The 17,539-nt window shown below is 44.1% G+C and overlaps 1 protein-coding gene across 2 annotated transcripts in view; it reads left to right on the top strand.

The window, feature by feature from the left end:
* Window positions 1–17,539, top strand: part of DOCK5 (dedicator of cytokinesis 5) — a 277,587-nt gene that overhangs the window by 121,386 nt on the left and 138,662 nt on the right. For both annotated transcript variants that reach the window (XR_006266643.1, XM_043453375.1), the window contains exons 6-8: window positions 10,145–10,293; window positions 14,360–14,495; window positions 15,719–15,876. Coding sequence is in view for 1 of the 2 variants with exons in the window: in XM_043453375.1 (XP_043309310.1) it covers window positions 10,145–10,293; window positions 14,360–14,495; window positions 15,719–15,876 (443 nt within the window). In the remaining variant the exon portion in view is untranslated. The remainder of the gene's footprint in view (window positions 1–10,144; window positions 10,294–14,359; window positions 14,496–15,718; window positions 15,877–17,539) is intronic.

The following is a 17,539-nucleotide window of genomic DNA, read 5'->3' on the forward strand; positions in this document are numbered from 1 at the left end:
GTTTAACTCTAGAAAACATTCTTCAAATCAATGATTGAAAAATATTTGGCTCGTCCAGACAGCCCCTTTACGGGAGTGGAGCACGAGGAAAGCAGGCCAGGGGGCTTTAGTGAGCAGAAAGTTGCCCCAGTGTCCGAAAGAAAATCGACTGATTGGCCCCCCACAGTTACAATACCCAGGGTTCCTCAAGTGTTACTAGGATGGGAGCTTGTGTGGGGACTCCCGGGCACCTTCAGTCCCAGTGGTCTTGAGAGTCTGACCCCTGCCTGGGGCCTACACCTAGGAGGGCAGTCTCTTCTTCGGTGTGGTCCTTTGCAGAGAGGACATGGAGCCGGGGGCGACTTAGATGCCTGAGGGCAATCTTGCTCAAGATACCCTCCTTTCCAGAGTAATAACAAGTCAGGCCCTTATCACCTGGGTCCCTCTGGGCATTTTTCTCAGGCTGTTTCAGAGCAGGTCTAACAGCCTTTGTTGGGACTTCAGTCTTTTGCCTGGTTCTTTTTTGCCTCTTATTTTCCTCCTTATATTATCTACCGTGATACACCAACTGAACCAGCTGTAACAGTTTTTCTGAAGACTGATTTGGTCCAAATGCCTGTTTTAGTAACTTATGGCAGATATCTGGAGCTGACTGAGTGAGAAATCTGTCTTTTAAGATCATTCCTCCTCTTGTACTTTCAAGATTGATATCAGTAAACTTGTGGAGAGCCTCCTGTAGTCTATACTAGGAGATTATCAGCAATTTCCTTCTTTCCCTGTTCTGTGTCAGCCAACTGAACATAGTTTAAAGTCTTAGCGTGTGCTTACTCAAGTCCTACAAGAATACATCTGGCAAAGTGGCTCTGTTATGGGAACTGTTTGGCTCCCAGTAGGAAGGAGGGCTATTTCATGTTCCCTCTTTCCCCTTGTCTCATGTTCAAGCCATTAATCTCCAAAAGTAGTAGCTTCCCCCAAAACTTGAGCTCTTAAGTCAGGAGTCAGCATCTGTCCCAAGATATGCATTACATCTCTCCAAGTAATGTCATGAAGTAAGTTAGTCCCGTAAAGTCTTCTATATACTTTTCAGTTCACTTCAGTTGCTCAGTCGTCTCCGACTCTTTGTGACCCCAAGGACTGCAGCGCACCAGGCCTCCCTGTCCATCACCAACTCCGGGTTTACTCAAACTCATGTCCATTGAGTCATTGATGCCATCCAACCATCTCATCCTCTGTTGACCCCTTCTCCTCCCGCCTTCAATCTTTCCCAACATCAGGGTCTTTTCAAATGAGTCAGCTCTTCGCATCAGGTGGCCAAAGTATTGGAGTTTCAGCTTCAACATCAGTCCTTTCAGTGAATATTTAGGACTGATTTCCTTTAGGATGGACTGGTTGGTCCTTACAGTCCAAGGGACTCTCAAGAGTCTTCTCCTACACCATAGTTCAAAAGCATCAATTCTTTGGTGCTCAGCTTTCCTTATAGTCCGACTCTCACATCCATACATGACTACTGGAAAAACCATAGCCTTGACCAGATGGACCTTTGTTGGCAAAGTAACGTCTCTGCTTTTTAATATGCTGTCTAGGTTGGTCATAACTTCTTCCAAAGAGTAAGTGTCCTTTAATTTCATGACTGCAGTCACCATCTGCAGTGATTTTGGAGCCCAAAAAAATAAAGTCTGCCACTGTTTCCACTGTATCTCCATCTATTTCCCATGAAGTGATGGGACCGGATGCCATGATCTTTGTTTTCTGATCTTTAAGCCAACTTTTTCACTCTCCTCCTTCACTTTCATCAAGAGGCTCTTTAGTTATATACTTTTCTGAATCCTCTAAATAGTCTCGACTGCAGTTGGTACTGTTTAAATTTCTCCCGAGACTGAGGCAACCCCTGCTGGAAGGGTGCCCTGATTCTCAGCCTGTTCACTTGGGAGCCCCAGATACAGGGGCAAAGTAGGAGGACAGGAGGGAGCTGAAGGTTTCACACCCAGATCTGCACCCTTATGACTTAAGTCTGGCATGTCTCTCAGAGAGATAAAGAGCGACACATATGTCACTTCTACTCATTTCTCTTCTTTTCTATGGAACTGGTCTAGTTGTAAAATGGTATTGCAATTGAGAGATACTTTAACAGGCCAGTGTTCCCCATCTTCCAAATGATACCGTGGCCATTCAGTATCAAAGAAGATCGGACATGTGTTTTTGAATTCTGGGGATCCAACTTGTCCCAGCTTTTTTTTTTTTTTTTTTCCTTAAATACATTTTAAAGGAGTGGTTTGAGAACTGTTAGCTCCCATCTGTAAGAAAGAAAAAGTGACCTCCACAGCCATGTCTTCTTTTCGACAGAAGCGTCCTTCCCTGCTCTAGATGGGGGTGTAGACAGGCTCCCCACTGAAGCTTTCCATCCCTGGTCAGACTTAGTCTGCCCTGTACCAACACAGGCATCTTCCTCGTCCCTCCTGGTTCTACCACCAGGGCAGGGTGGAGATGCACCAGGGGTAGACCTGATAGCATCCCAGACTGAGTTAGTTTCATAGCTCCAAAACCTGTGATTTGCCCTTTTCTTCGGATGTCACCTGCGGTGGAGCAGAGTAGCTTTCCGGGAATGTTTCCGAAGCTAGTACCACTAGGGGGGAGGGATCCAGCTTACGTGTCTGTGCCCATTCCTAAGTACAGTCCTGACCTCGGTAGAAGCGGTGAGTCATTGCCACCTCACTGTAGCAAAAGAGGTGGTGGAGGGTTGGCTAGTGAGGCAAACGTGATTTTTGTCCTCGAGCTACTAGGACCAGTCCCTCCAGTTCAGTTCCATAGTTTCCACAAAAGAACATCTAAGGAGTTGAGACAGAAGCCACCAGAGAGCCTCCTCTGCTCCACCAAGAGCTAGCGCTACCAAAGGGAGAAGCCCACTTGGACTTCCAGTCTGAACAGGTCCTGCAGTTCCCAGTCTGTGTCCTCAGAAACCTCATGGCCACCAGCAGTGCTTCTGTCTGTATAGATCGGAGGCACAACCATGGCAGAGACTCACTTTCAGGCCACTGGACCCTGAGGCAGGCAGCCAAGCTAGTAACCTCTTGCCTGAGAATCACTCCTGGAGCTAGAGTTCCAGCTCTCCATACGTGCGCCTAGTAACTTTCTAGCAAGGCTTGCCTAGTCTAGCAAGGCTAAGCGCTTCCATACATGGGGTTTCTAAGTAAAAGTACGCAATAACAGCATGGATCACAAGTCCCTTGAAAGTCTATGATCCGACAGATTGTTAGTAGTTCTAATTCCGCACGCGCTTATGAAGTGGTCAAAGAGCCAGGAAAAGCTGACCGAGAAAGGAAAGTTCAGTCCACATGCTTCGCCCATTTCTGACTGCTCACCTTGCAGGGATATTGGGTGTCTCTTGGCATTGGCAGACCGGTTAAAAGCCTGATACGGCTCCCCCTTTTGGCACTGCCTTCAGTCAGTATGAGGCACTGGGAAACCTAAGAGCAGGGCTCAATGCTCGCTTCACGCAGGGCGTGTCATTCATTCACACAGGCACACGGTAGAGTTGGTAAAGCCAAGCAGAAAACGTGTGTACTGAGAAAGCAGAGAGGCTGAGCTCTGCGTGTTCTTGCTTTGTCCTGAAGATCCCGGACAAGCCCCCAAGATGATCGCTTACCGAGAATGATGTCAGATTTGTGATCTCCAAAGAAAAAGATTTAGCTTCAGAACCAGGGACCAGGCTTGATCACTTAAGAGCTTTTGTGTAGCAGAGTTTTATTAAAATATGAAAAGGGACAGAGAAGCGTCTGACACAGACATCAGAAGGGGGATGAAGAGTGCCCCCTCGCTAGTGTTAGCAGGGAAGTTATAAATTTTTTAATTTTATTACAGTAAATCAAAAGAATGTCTCAAGTTTGTGGAAATTGTACCCACTCCCACAATTTATGTTTTAGGATAACAGGATTAAAACTTAACAATAGAAAGATCCTACCAGATCCACTCCCATAATACACATTTTAAGATATCAGGATTAGTCAGGTTTTCAGGAAGGAGAAACTGTCCTCAAGCAGGATACATTGTTGTATAATCCCTAGTACAGAGTTTAAACTGAGTTGTTTGTTGTGTAATCATCAATTCTGGGTTTAAAGCAAAAAACATTTTTATGTGACTAAGGAATATGGGGAGGGGGGACGCGTTTGTCCTTAACTCCTCCTTGAAAATTCCAGACCGCTTTCTCCTCCTTGAGAACCCCAGAGCCTTTCTCCTCCTCAGAACCCCGGACTTCTTATCCGTCTGCCCAGGAATTGACTCTCTGAGTACTTAAGCTGGCCTCGTGGTTGAAACTGACATCTGGTCCCTTATTCCCAAAGGACAGAAAAGTCCTGTAGAAGCCTTCGTCCTGGTGCCCGAGTTCTTCACCTGTGGGTCACAAGCCCTGTTTCAATGTGTGGCCCTCATGAGAGGCAAGAGGAGCTGGGATGAGGCCAGAAGAGGGCAGAGGAGGTGCTTTGGGTATTTTTCCAGTTTTGTTTTCCTCTGATTATGGTACCTGGCTTTTAGGGTTTCTTGTACTGCTTCCAGAGGCAAAATCTGTCTTTTACTGGAATCTTTTCTTTAAAAGCTGAGCTTGCACTAGCCAGGCAAAGCCTTTGTCTGACAGAGAAAGCACTAGACTGAGTGGGAAGGTGTGGTTCCCGTCTTCCCAGAACTGAGGGTCAGCGCAGCACAGTACACAGAGAGACCTGGATACCATCCTGGATCCCACGGGGTCCAGATACTCGGAAAAGACGCGAGATTCATTTCGAAGAGCTATTATTATATGGGGGCAATTTGATACAGAGCCACCCCAGTGTGTGAATACATCAGAGTGAGATGGTCAGATACAGTTAATCAGGAAGTTGCTTAGAGGAGTAATTGAATGTAATATCTCAGCCTTGGACTCCAAGACGCTTATCCTGGGGAACGGATCTTGGAGCCGGTCCCCTTATTTTACAGATGGTCATATCCCAGAGGGAATACTTTGCTCAAAGTCACTTAGCAAGTTGGTGATCAAATTAAAGATGGAAACTAATAAGCTCCTGTACTTCCAGCAAAGAACGATTACAGGGAGGAGGAGGGGTTGGTGAGCAGAGGCAATCCTGACTCTCTTGCAGAGGGAGAAGTGAGCCAGAGGCCCAGGCAGAGGCTTTTGACTGTGGTCTGCGTTCTTTGGGAAAGAAGATGGAGAATAGAATCTGGCTTTTCTGACACCCAGTGAGTGACACCATTGTCTCCATGACCCCGGAATGTCTAAATTCCTCAATGGATGGTTTCTGTATTCCTGCTACTATTGAAGACAAAGCTGTTTTTCTTTTCCTCCTGTCACTTTGTTTTTATCTCCAGAAATTTTTTTTTTTTTTTTTTTAATATATGGTTTGTATTGGAGGTGGCTCAGCGGTAAAGAAGCCTCTTGCCCTTGCGGGAGATACGGGTTTGATCCCTGGGTCACGAAGATCCCATGGAGAAGGAAAAGGCAACCTGCTTCAGTATTCTTGCCTGGGAAATTCCATGGACAGAGGAGCCTGGCAGGCTGCAGTCCATGGGGTTGAAGAGTCAGACACGATTTAGTGACTAAATAACAATAAGAATAGCTATTTAATTGACTTACAGTGTTGTGTTAGTTCAGGTGTATAGCAAAGTGAATCAGTTATGTATACATATACCCACACTTCTGGATTCTTTCCCCATATAGGAGAACAGCATTGAGTAGCATTCTCTGTGCCATCCAGTCGGTCCTCATTAGTTATCTGTTATGTATATAGTGGTGTTTATCTGTCAGTTCCGACCTCCCAGTTTATCCCTTCCCTTCTCCCTGTGCCCCCAGGTAACCATAAGAATCATAAAAACATACCCAGAATAGAAATGTAAAAAGTGAAACCTCAAAGATCGCCAAGCGGGAGACATTTTCAGCAAATGCAGAAATATCTATACTGTCTGGTTGGAGGAGCATTTAGCTTTCTCTATTTTGTGTAGCTCGACAACTAAGGAGAACCTACTGCGTTGCTCAGAGCTCTCCGCTCAGTGCTCTGGCGTGACCTAGATGGGAAGGGAATCCTACCCAGAGGGGATGTAAGTATGTGTGTATTCACTTTGCTCTGCAACAAAACACAACATAGCATCATACAGCAACTACAATAGAAATTCATTTAAAAAAAGTTCCTCGAACTGAAACCAGAGTCATTTTAACTCCGAGCTGTCACAGTTTGCTTTCCGTTCACTCCTGTGTCCAGACTTGTGCTGACTTTTGCAGGGAGGATCAAAGACATTATTAAATACATTCCTTGCCCTCCTGAATTATGTGACAGTGTGCGTGTGTGTGCTCAGTCACTCAGTTGTGTCTGACTCTTTGTAACCCCATAGACTGGATGAAGCCCCCCCAGGCTCCTCTTTCCATGGAATTCTCCAGGCAAGAATACTGGAGTGGGTTGCCGTTGCCTTCTCCAGAGGATCTTCCTGATCCAGGGATTGAACCCACGTCTGCTGTGTCTCTTGCATTGCAGGTGGATTCTTAACCCGCTGAATCACCAGGGAATGCCCGCTAGTACAGAGACTGAAGTTAGTAGGGCTAGAGATGGTCGGAAAGGCACCCTAACGGGGAGTAAGGATGGAGACCTGAGTCTTTGACTCCTGGTTTTATAGGCAGAGCTTGATTTTCCCCTCTCCTGTCCTCACTTGCTTTCCCAGGAATCCATAAAGTGTCAGGAACCAGCTCCTGCACAGAACATCCTCTTAGAACAATCTTAGGAATGTGGTTAATAAAATCCATTTTCTTACAATCGGAGACTGCATCCTTTGGTGTGTTCCAGCCTGTCTATTCAGAACTAACTTGGCACAGTGATCGTGAGAAGAATGGTCCTCTTCATACTTCTTGGGGGGAACTCTTGGCAAGCCAGGCTGATATGGACAGGCAATAATTAAATTGCCTTGGATAGTGTCTAATATAATTGAGACCAAGAACTTGTGAAAAAGTATCCCACACAAAGAGCTGTCTCTCATAGGTAGTCCCTGGAGACTTGGAGCTCTTTCTTTTCCATATTATAAGACCTAATATCTTAATTAAAATGAGAAAATATTAGAAAAACTAGGAGCAGACAAATAATTTGCAAGAAATAAAAGATCCTTTTCTGCCTAGCAGCTTTGAAAGGCAAAATTTTATGGGCTTAATTTCTCAGTTTGAAAGACAAGGAAAATTTCATTTTATATGGAAATGAATGAATAAAAAAGCAGGGTTATTTTACCTTTTCAAAAATGAGATTTTAAAAAAAGTTTCATTTATGCTTTCCTAAAGACTGATGAGGAAGACAGTTCAGAAAATGCTAAAAGACTCAAATGCGGATGATTTCATGATTTTAATCAGCTTTTGTGTTTTGTGCTTTTCAGATCATTGGTATTAGAAGTAGTTGTTTAGATGCTAAGTCGTGTCTGACTCTCTTGTGGCCCCGTGGACTGCAGCCCACCAGGCTCCACAGACCATGGGGTTTTCATGCAAGAATACTGGAGTGGATGCCATTTCCTTCTCCAGGGGATTATCAGAGAGTATCGCAGTCACAGATAAACGTGTTCTTCGTCTCTCTCCTCTGTTTGCCTAGAACCTTGAACTTCTCGAGGGGCTCTCACCTTTAATCCCATTGCTGTCTTCACTGTCCGCTCTTAGTTTAAGGACTCTTTACTCCACATGTACTCTTTTTTTTTTTTTTAACTTTTTGGCCACACCCTGTGGGATGCAGGATTCGGAATCTTCGTTCCCCTACGAGAGATTGAACCCATACCCCGTGCGCTGGAAGGCAGAGTCTTATCCACTGAACTTCCAGGGAAGCCCCTACATTTCCTCTTTGTTGAGGAGTATCTTGGATATTTTCAGCCTTGATTGCTGTTGATACCTGGCCCAGGCATCTTCCCTGGGATGGATGTAGAGGAGCATCACTAAGGAATGTGCCTGACGGCCATCAGTCACTTCTTTGTGAGGCTTTTTTTTTTTTTTTTGGCATTGTTTTTACAGATCGTAAGATTCCTGATAGTTCTGGAAGTATATGTTATCCAATTGTATCATGACTTTCCACCTATGAATTAAAAAAAGTGGTCTCACAGTATACAGAGGGTGATGGCATATATTGGTGTATCAAAAAGGATTCACAAAACAGTTTTTCCCGATTATTCTGTCTGGGGGGGCCTCCTTCCACCAGGCACGCCCTATCATATTGCTCTCCCTCCTTTTTGCTCTTTTTCTTAATATTTATTGTAATCTTTTATTTATTTGGCTGCGCTGGGTTTTAGTTGCGGCATGTGAACTCTTTAGTTGTAGCACGTGGGATCTAGCTCTCTGACCAAGGATGGAACCCAGGCCCTCTGTGTGGCAAGTGTAGGTTTTAGCCACTGGACCACCAGAGGGGTCCCCTTCTTGTACTTTTTATCATTTCTGAAATTATCTCATGTGTGTATACGTATATAATATATGTTATATGCATGTAATTTATGTAAATATTATGTATGGTATTGATGCATATTATTTAAATGTTTGTATTTCAATATTTTAATATATTTACATATATCTAAAATTTAATGCTGCCTTCCTTCTAGAATGTACAGGAACCTTATTTCTAGCATGTGGTAAATGCTTATTGACTGTTTTTTTTTTCTTTTTTTAAATATAATGAATGAATCCTTTGGATTGAACCAAGGTATAATGGTATGAATATCAAGCACTAGATTCTTAAGATGCTTGAGGCACAAATAATTAGTTGGTTGTAAGTTCATTTTAGTTCGGTTAAGGAAGTTCTTACTCAAGCCCAAAATAATGGTTTCATTTATTCCAGGTCTAACGTTTATCAGGATGGTATACCAATTTTCTGGGGACTTTATGATAATTGGCCACATTCTCTTTTCTGTGATCCCGTATCTCTGATATTACAGTTCTTTTCCCATCCAGAATTGATCGTTGTGGTACATTTTATTGAATGGCTACTCTGTACCAGCTCCTAGAGATGCAAAACTAAGCTTGTCCTGTAGGTTCTTACCAGCGAAGGGGAGAGGAATACTAGCTAATGTGGTACAGCTAGAGTGCGGAGAGAGGAGCAAATTCCAGCATTTGTGGGAGAGATAGCCAAGCCAGAGTTATGGTTTTGAGGAAGAGACTTCTAAGATCCTGTAGATGTCAGCATTAGCAGTTACAGAAGGGTGTGTTGTGTGAGTGAGACGTGGAGGGTTGGGGGGAGGAGGAGAAAAGTGGTTCCAGGTAGAGGAGTCACGTCACTGTGAGGATCTGGAACACATGGGAGAATACACATGGCTTTACGTGGAAGGAGCACAGATATTTGAGGTAGTGATCAGTGTACAATGTGGCTGGGAATGTGGGTAGGAGCCAAGATGGGGAGAGACTTAGAAAATGATCTAGCGTGTCTGGAGGACTGTGGAAATCACTGGATGTTTTTACTGTTCTTTTTATTTTTGGCTGTGTTGGATCTTCGCTGTGGTACCTGGGCTTAGTTGCCCCTCACTCAGCGTGTGGGATCTTAGTTCCCCAACCAGGGATCAAATCCATGTCCTCTGCATTGAAAGAAAGGCAGATTCTTAACACCACCAGGGAAGTCCCAAGTGGCTGGTTTGAACCAAGGGAGGAACATGGGCAGAAGTTTAAGGCACGTGGATGATTGGTACACTTATGAGTTAGGACCAACCCTCCATCCTATCCATCGTACAAGTGGTTATCTGTTTCTGAAGTTGCAGCAGAGGAGGAGATGGGAATGGGTCAGGGCAAAGCCACCCCTAGTGATACAAAGAGGTTACCTCAAAGTGCACAGCTTGCTCTGTGTATGCATGTTCAGTCACTCAGTCATGTCTGATTCTTTGTGACCTCATGAACTGTAGCCCACCAGGCTCCTCTGTCCATGAAATTTTGCAGGCAAGAATACTAGATTATGGTCGCCATTCCATTCTCCAGGGGATCTTCCTGACCCAGGGATCAAACTCACATTTCCTGCATTGGCAGGAGATTTCTTTCCCACTGAGCCAAAAGAGGTCCCCTCAAAATGCACAGTTCATTATATGGCAGAATAATTGGTTAAATAACACTTTATAAAGGATCAAGGCAAAAGATGTTCTCATCTCCCATCACACCATTTTTTTTTTTGGTCCTTTCCTCTGCCTCATTTTTCCACCTTAGAACAACAAGGTCACGCTCTTCCGCCAGCTGCAGCAGATGACGTACAGCCTGATTGAGTGGCGGTCCCAGATCCTGTCTGGCACCCTCCCCAAAGATGAACTGGCAGAGCTCAAGAAGAAGGTCACAGCCAAGATTGATCACGGGAACAGGTAAATCAGGGATGACATCTCACTGAGCACTTGGAAAAACCCAGTCACATTCAGACTGAGGACACACCTCCCCAAGGGCTTGTGATCTTGGAGTCACCAAAGAATAGTGCATACTGCTTTCTTTCAGCTTTGGTAAGCGTTTAATTGTGTAGAAGAAGCTTTGCCAGTGCCCTTCATGGGCCAGCACAGGCCCTGTGCTGGATCTCTGGTCTCAAGGAGATGACCAGATGAGCGGGCATCTGGAGCCTGAATGGAAGCAATTCCACTGGAGACAAAGTCAGAAGGTCTGAGCATCAGAAACTGACAATTTCTGGGACCTGAGATAATCTCTGTCTTCATTCGTTTTTAAGCTTTATTTTATATTGGAGTATAGTGATTTACAAAATTGTGTTAGTTTCAGGTGTCCAGCAAAGTGGTTTAGTTACAATTATAACATTCAGAAAACTAAGATCATGGCATGTGGTCCCATCAGGGGAAACAGTGGAAAGTGTCAGACTTTATTTTTTCGGGCTGCAAGATCACTGCAGATGGTGACTGCAGCCATGAAATTAAAAGACACTTACTCCTTGGAAGGAAAGTTATGACCAACCTAGACAGCATATTTAAAAGCAGAGACATTACTTTGCCAACAAAGGTCTGTCTAGTCAAGGTTGTGGTTTTTCCAGTGGTCACGTATGGATGTGAGAGTTGGACTGTGAAGAAAGCTGAGCACCGAAAAATTGATGCTTTTGAACTGTGGTGTTGGAGAAGACTCTTGAGAGTCCCTTGGACTGCAAGGAGATCCAACCAGTCCATCCTAAAGGAGATCAGTCCTGGGTGTTCATTGGAAGGACTGATGCTGAATCTGAAACTCCAGTACTTTGGCCACCTGATGCAAAGAGTTGTCTCATTGGAAAAGACCCTGATGCTGGGAGGGATTGGGGGCAGGAGGAGAAGGGGATGACAGAGGATGAGATGGCTGGATACTATCACCAACTCGATGGGCATGAGTTTGGGTAAACTCCGGGAGTTGGTGATGGACAGGGGGGCCTGGTGTGCTGCAGTTCATGGGGTCACAAAGAGTCGGACATGACTGAGCGACTGAACTGTGCTGTTACCTGTATCTATTCTTTTTCAGATTCTTTTCCCATACAGGTTATTACAGAATATTTAGTAGAGTTCTCTGTGCTATACAATAGATCCTTGTTGATGATCTATTTTATATATAGTAGTTACAGATGTTGATAGCAGACTCCTAATTTATCCCTCCTTCCCTCTCTGTGTTTATTCTAACAGTGGATTTTCGTTCTACATTTTTTATTGGAGTATATTTGCTCTACACTGTTATGTTACTGTCTGCTGTAGAATGAAGTGAATCGGCTCTGTGTTTACACATGTCCTGTCCCTCTTGGTACTCCCCTTACGCCCATCCACCCCTCTAGGTCATCACAGAACTCTGACAGTGGATTTTAAATCAGCAGCTTCATTCTCTCTCTTTCTCTTTGTCTTCCCCTAAGTGCAACTGTTGTTTATGCTGTGTGCAAACCAGATTTGCCAGAATAGCAAAGCATGCTCTTAGCTTCTATTACGTCTTCAGTAACCTCTATAACCTCAGTAACCTCTTAGATAAGCTTCTCATTGGCCCCAGCATATATGTAGGTTCCTGATACTACTGCCCTTTGGAAAATGAAAGATTCAATTAATTCATCAAAACTGACTGTGACCGGGGATTCAGCCCTCCTGCCCAGCTCTTGCTGAAACACTGGACCGGTTTCTCAGTGTTTGCTGATGATTCATTTGACATTTAGTTTCAGTTTTTGTTGTTGTTTAGTTGCTAAGTCACGTCTGACTCTGCAGCCCCACGGACTGCAGCACACCAGGCTTCCCCGTCCTTCGCTGTTTCCTGGAGTTTGCTAAAATTCATGTCTGCTGAGTCGATGATGCCATCAGATCATCTCATTCTCTCTCACCCCCTTCTCCTCCTGGCCTCAGTCCTTCCCAGCATCAGGGTCTCTTCCAGTGAGTCAGTTTTTTGCATCAGGGGCCAAAGTATTGGAGCTTCAGTTTCAGCATCAGTCCTTCTAATATGTATCAGTCCTTCCAATATTCAGGGTTGATTTCCTTTCAGATTGATTGGTTTGATCTCCTTGCAGTCCGAAGGACTCTCAAGAGTCTTCTCCAACACCGCAATTTTAAAGCAGTGCTGGGAGGTTCTTAAGCAGCTAAGAGGGGATAGGCAGCTTTCTCTGGCACATACACTGCCAGCGTATTTTTGAGTCTTGGCACGGTGTGGCATCAGCCTGGGGGCCCCTGGTCTCTGCTGCAAGATGGTGACATCCCACAAACAGCAGGACATGCCTGCCTTCTATTTCAGCCCTTGGAAGCAGCTCGAGAAATGAAGCTGCTCTGTCGGTGCATCCATGACTCAGTCTCTGAGAGGCCAACATGGGCTGTCGCTCCTGATCCTGGGTGGCCTGTGGGTCTGGCTGCCATGACAAGGCTGCCAGATTGTTGATGGAGAAGCCATAAAACAGGGCAGAGGGAAATTAGGCATTTTTGCTTTCTTCCCAAAGACTTGACACATGTCTTGACACTATTATGCCTGAGTTTTCTTGCCGTTTGGACATCCCCACTCCTAGATTGCTAGTGCCTGGAATGCTCACTGGGAATTCAGATTGCAGTATCGTGTTTCCACCACAATCCCCAGTTTCTTAGAACTAAGCACAGTTTTTTCTGCTTTGGTGTTGGGCATAAAAGCCTTGGTGGGATGGTGCCAGGCAGGGAGCCTATGGGCCTTACTATTGCCATGCAGCACCCAGAGCTATGTTTACTTAACAGAGCCAGAGGTTTCCTGTGCCAGTTTCTGTAGTCAAAACTAACATTCATTGAAAGCATGATATATGCTAGATATTGGGTGCTTTATGTGCATTATCTCATTAAATTCCCCTGTAGTCCTGACAGAGTGTGTTTACAGATGAGGAACCCAGGGTTTTGCAAAATTAAGTAGATTACTCAGGGACTTCCCTGGTGGTCCAGTGGTAAAGAATCCGCCTTCCAGTGCAGGGGACTTGGTTTCAATCCCTGGTTGGGAACTAAGCTCATGAACCACAACTAAAGAGAAAGCTGCATGCTGCAACGAAAGATCCTGTGTTCTGCAACTAAGACCCAACACAGCCAAATAAATAGTTTTTTTTTGTTTTTTTGTTTTTTTTAATGTAGATTACCCTAAATCACCTTGCTAGCAAGTGTTAAAACCAGGATGTAAATTTTGGTTCAGCTGACACCAAAGTCCTTGTTCTGAGATAGATTTTGTGATACCAGTGCCAGTCTCCTTTAAGATAATCTTGAATGAAGTACTATCCCCCATGCCTGTGCTTTTAAGGAAAGCAGGACAAGTACCCCAGTATTTGAGCATTTGTCTTTCATAGAAGTTCCCATAGCAAACTACAGATGATTAGGGGCAAAGAAGCCTTGGTTAGAGGATTTTGGTTAGAATGAGTGCCAGTTTTGCATTTTGCATTGAGGTTCTTGGGACCAAATCACTTTGCATATCATTTACAAGTTTGGGTAGCATTATCCTAAGTCTTTTAGCATTGTTTTTGTTTGGAAAGAAGGCAGAAATTGAAAGAAAATTCAGTGAACTCTCGTCTTATCTTGTCCAGCACCCAGCCTTTCATCTGAATCCTCTGGGTTCTTCGATGAAAACTCTTTATTTTCTATTTATGACTGTGCTGGGTCTTTGTAGCTGCACACGGGCTTTCTCTAGTTGTGGCGAGTGGGGGCAGCCTTCTAATTGCAGTGTTCGGGCTTCTCATTGTAGCATCATCTCGTTGCAGAGCAGTGACTCTTGGCACGTGGGCTCTGCTCTTGCCGCTGTAGAGGTGAGGTTCAGCAGTTGTGGCACATGGGCTTAGTTGCCCCAGGGTTTATGTGGGATCTTCCCAGACCAGAGATCACACCCACGACCCTTGCATTGGGAGGCGAATTCTTAACCACTGGACCACCAGGGTGGTCCCTCCATGAAGATTCTTCAGAAAAGAGTCTGCTCCTGGTAGGGAGAACCAGCTGACCACTCCTTTGTTTCTAGAATGCTGGGGTTGGATCTGGTCGTGCGGGATGACAACGGGAACATCTTGGACCCAGATGAAACCAGCACCATCGCCCTCTTCAAGGCCCATGAAATGGCCTCAAAGAGGATTGAGGAAAAGATCCAAGAGGAGAAGGTAAGCTTCCTGAAATGTGCAGACCTTGGCCATGGAGGTTCTGTTTTTGCTTTTGCTTTTTTGTTTGTTATTTTGCTCTTTTTTGGTTTGTTTTTAACGAAGGAAAGGGAGTCATTGACAGCAGAGGTGGCAATGTTGTTGAGAAGAAATATCCATTTTCTTATTTTAGAAGCAAAATATAACAAAGAACAAGGCGGCAGTATATGTTGACCTGGAAAGATTGCAAAGATATATATTACATGGAAAACAGCAAGATGCAAGAACCCTGTGTATAAAATACTGTTATATGTATTTCAAAAAAGAATATACATCTGTGCTTACTTCTGTGTAGACTAACTCTGTAGTGATAGCCAAGAAATTGACCATTAATGGATACCTCTGAGTAGAACTGGGTGCGAGAGAACCCCTTTGACTGTTTAAACTTTTGTATTTGGTCCATAGATTATGATTTCTAAAGGAAATAACAATAATATTTACAAATGAAGTTTTTGGGAGATTTAAAAAATTGTAACTGGACAATAAATAAAGATTTGAAAGGTACAGAAGAAGAAAAAAGTCACCTACGTTATGACTGCCCAACCATACTGATGTTTTGGTGTATGTTCTTCCAGTCTTTCTGTTCTAATGAGTGAAGAGTACTATTTATTTTCTTTAATTTGTAGATTTTATTTTTTTTAGTACAGTTGTAATGACATTTCATTGTGTTTCTGGGTCTAATGGCTAACTATGGCTGAGGACAGACCTGTCCAGTGGAGTCTTATTTACGATGAGAGTCATTCTCCCAAAGAAAGATAATGAATCATGAATTTTATGCTTTTGAGGTTTCCCCAGAAGCCATTGTGAGAGAGATGAGAACTTCTCAAAGCCATTAAAACCATGAGTTATTATAACCTTTAGATATATGCTCTTTAGATAGCATTTATTGAACTATTTGGGTTCAAGGCCTTTCACAAGACCGTCATTAAAAATAATAATTCTATTTTGGTCACTTGATTACTTGTCTCCTCACATTTACTTTCTTAGTAAGTGCTTGTTTGGGGTGGTACTGGGTTGGCCATAAAGTCCGCTTGTGTTTTTCTGTGTCTTCCTAATGGAGAAACCTGAGTGAATGTTTTGGCCAACCCAGTAATTATCTCTGGCCCCCGTTTGGAGGCCAGTGTCTTTGCCAGTGTTTCCCATTGGCTGAAACCAAGATGATTTTCTCTCCCGTCCTCTGTGTTCAGTCCATTCTGCAGAACCTGGATCTGCGGGGCCAGTCCATCTTCAGTGCTGTCCACACCTACGGCCTCTTTGTGAACTTCAAGAACTTTGTCTGCAATATCGGGGAAGATGCAGAGTTGTTCATGGCCCTCTATGACCCGGACCAGTCCAAGTTCATCAGGTAGCGGAGACCCAGGTCGTCTGCCGTCAATCTTGTGAAAATACCCAACCTTCACCTACCTACCTCCCTGAGGATTTCTTTGCTGAGTTTGAGAAGGGAAGATGGAGAAGAAGGGGAGGATTTCAAGGCAGTGGACAATAGCTATGCTTTTCTGAGTGACCACTGAAACTGCAGTAATAGTTCATGTCTTCACTCGGTCTTAGAAATCTCATAAAACTCATCAGAATAAAGAAGTTGTGGTACATATATACAGTGGAATATTACTCAGCCATAAAAAGAAATGCATTTTAGTCAGTTCTAATGAGGTGGATGAACCTAGAGCCTATTATATAAAGTGAAGTAAATCAGAGAGAGATAACAAATATCATATGTTAACGCATATATATGGAATCTGGAAAGATGGTACTGACGAACCTGTTTGCAGAGCAGCAGTAGAGATGCAGACATGGAGAATAGACTTGTGGACACAGCAGGGGGAGGACCGGGTGGGTGATCTGAAAGAGCAGCGTGGAAACGTATCTGTTACCATGTGTTAAGTCAATAGCCAGTGGGTATTTGCTGTATGATGCAGGGAACTCAAACCCAGTGCTCTGTGACAACCTGGATGGGGTAGGAGGGAGGGTCAAGAAGGAGGGGACATACATACACCTGTGGCTGATACATGTTGATACATGGTAGAAACCAACTCAACATTATAAAGCACTTATCCTCCAATTAAAAATAATTAAATAAAAACTCATCAGACCATGGTGACAGGGATGCAGGAATTCAAAAAACTGTAGGAGTGGAGCGAGGGAGTGATGACCCAGCAGAGCACTGAGGGTTTTAGGGCAGTGAAACTGTCCGATATGATACTGTCATAGAGGATGTGTGTCCTTACCCATTTTTACATACTCATGGAGTATCCAACATCAAGAGCGACCCCTAATGCAAACCACAGACTCTGGGTAATAATGACATCTCAGGGTAGGTTCAGTGATTATAACAATGAATCCACCTCTCTGCTGGGGGCTGTTGATAAAGGGGGAGGCTGGGCGTGGAGTCCTGTTGTGTTGTTAGTCGCTCATCGTGTTCGACTCTGCGACCCCATAGACTGTAGCCCGCCAGACTCTTCTGTCCATAGAATTCTCCAAGCAAGAGTACTGGAGTGGGTAGCCATTGCTTTCTCCAGGGGATCTTCCCATTTCAGGGGTCAAAACTGGGTCTCCTGCATTACAGGCGGATTCTTTGCCAACTGAGCCACCAGGGAAACCCAGGAATGGAGTGGGGCATAGGAAAGTCTGTACCTTCCTCTCAACTGGCTATATGAATCTAAACTGCTCTAAAAAAGTAATGGTTATAAAATTTCAAAGACTTGAAGGAATAATAGTAGACTTTGTTCAACCTACAGTCATCTGCTGGTGAGCAGCTAAGAAAGCATATTTATTATTGAGAAGATGGTTAAAATTGTTTCTAAAATGGAAATCTTATGGGAGCGTGTTGATGTGGATTCCAGGGAATGGACTTGGAACAATTCTTTTTTTCCCTTTATTTTTGTTATTTGGAGGCTAATTACTTTATAGTATTGTAGTGGTTTTTGCCATACATTGACATGAATCAGCCATGGATTTACAGAGCTCAGTGAAATTCAGGCAGGACTGAGGCCACACCAAGGACCATTCTC

The sequence above is a fragment of the Cervus canadensis genome, chromosome 30 (genome assembly GCF_019320065.1).
Source record: "Cervus canadensis isolate Bull #8, Minnesota chromosome 30, ASM1932006v1, whole genome shotgun sequence".
Lineage (NCBI taxonomy): Eukaryota > Metazoa > Chordata > Mammalia > Artiodactyla > Cervidae > Cervus > Cervus canadensis.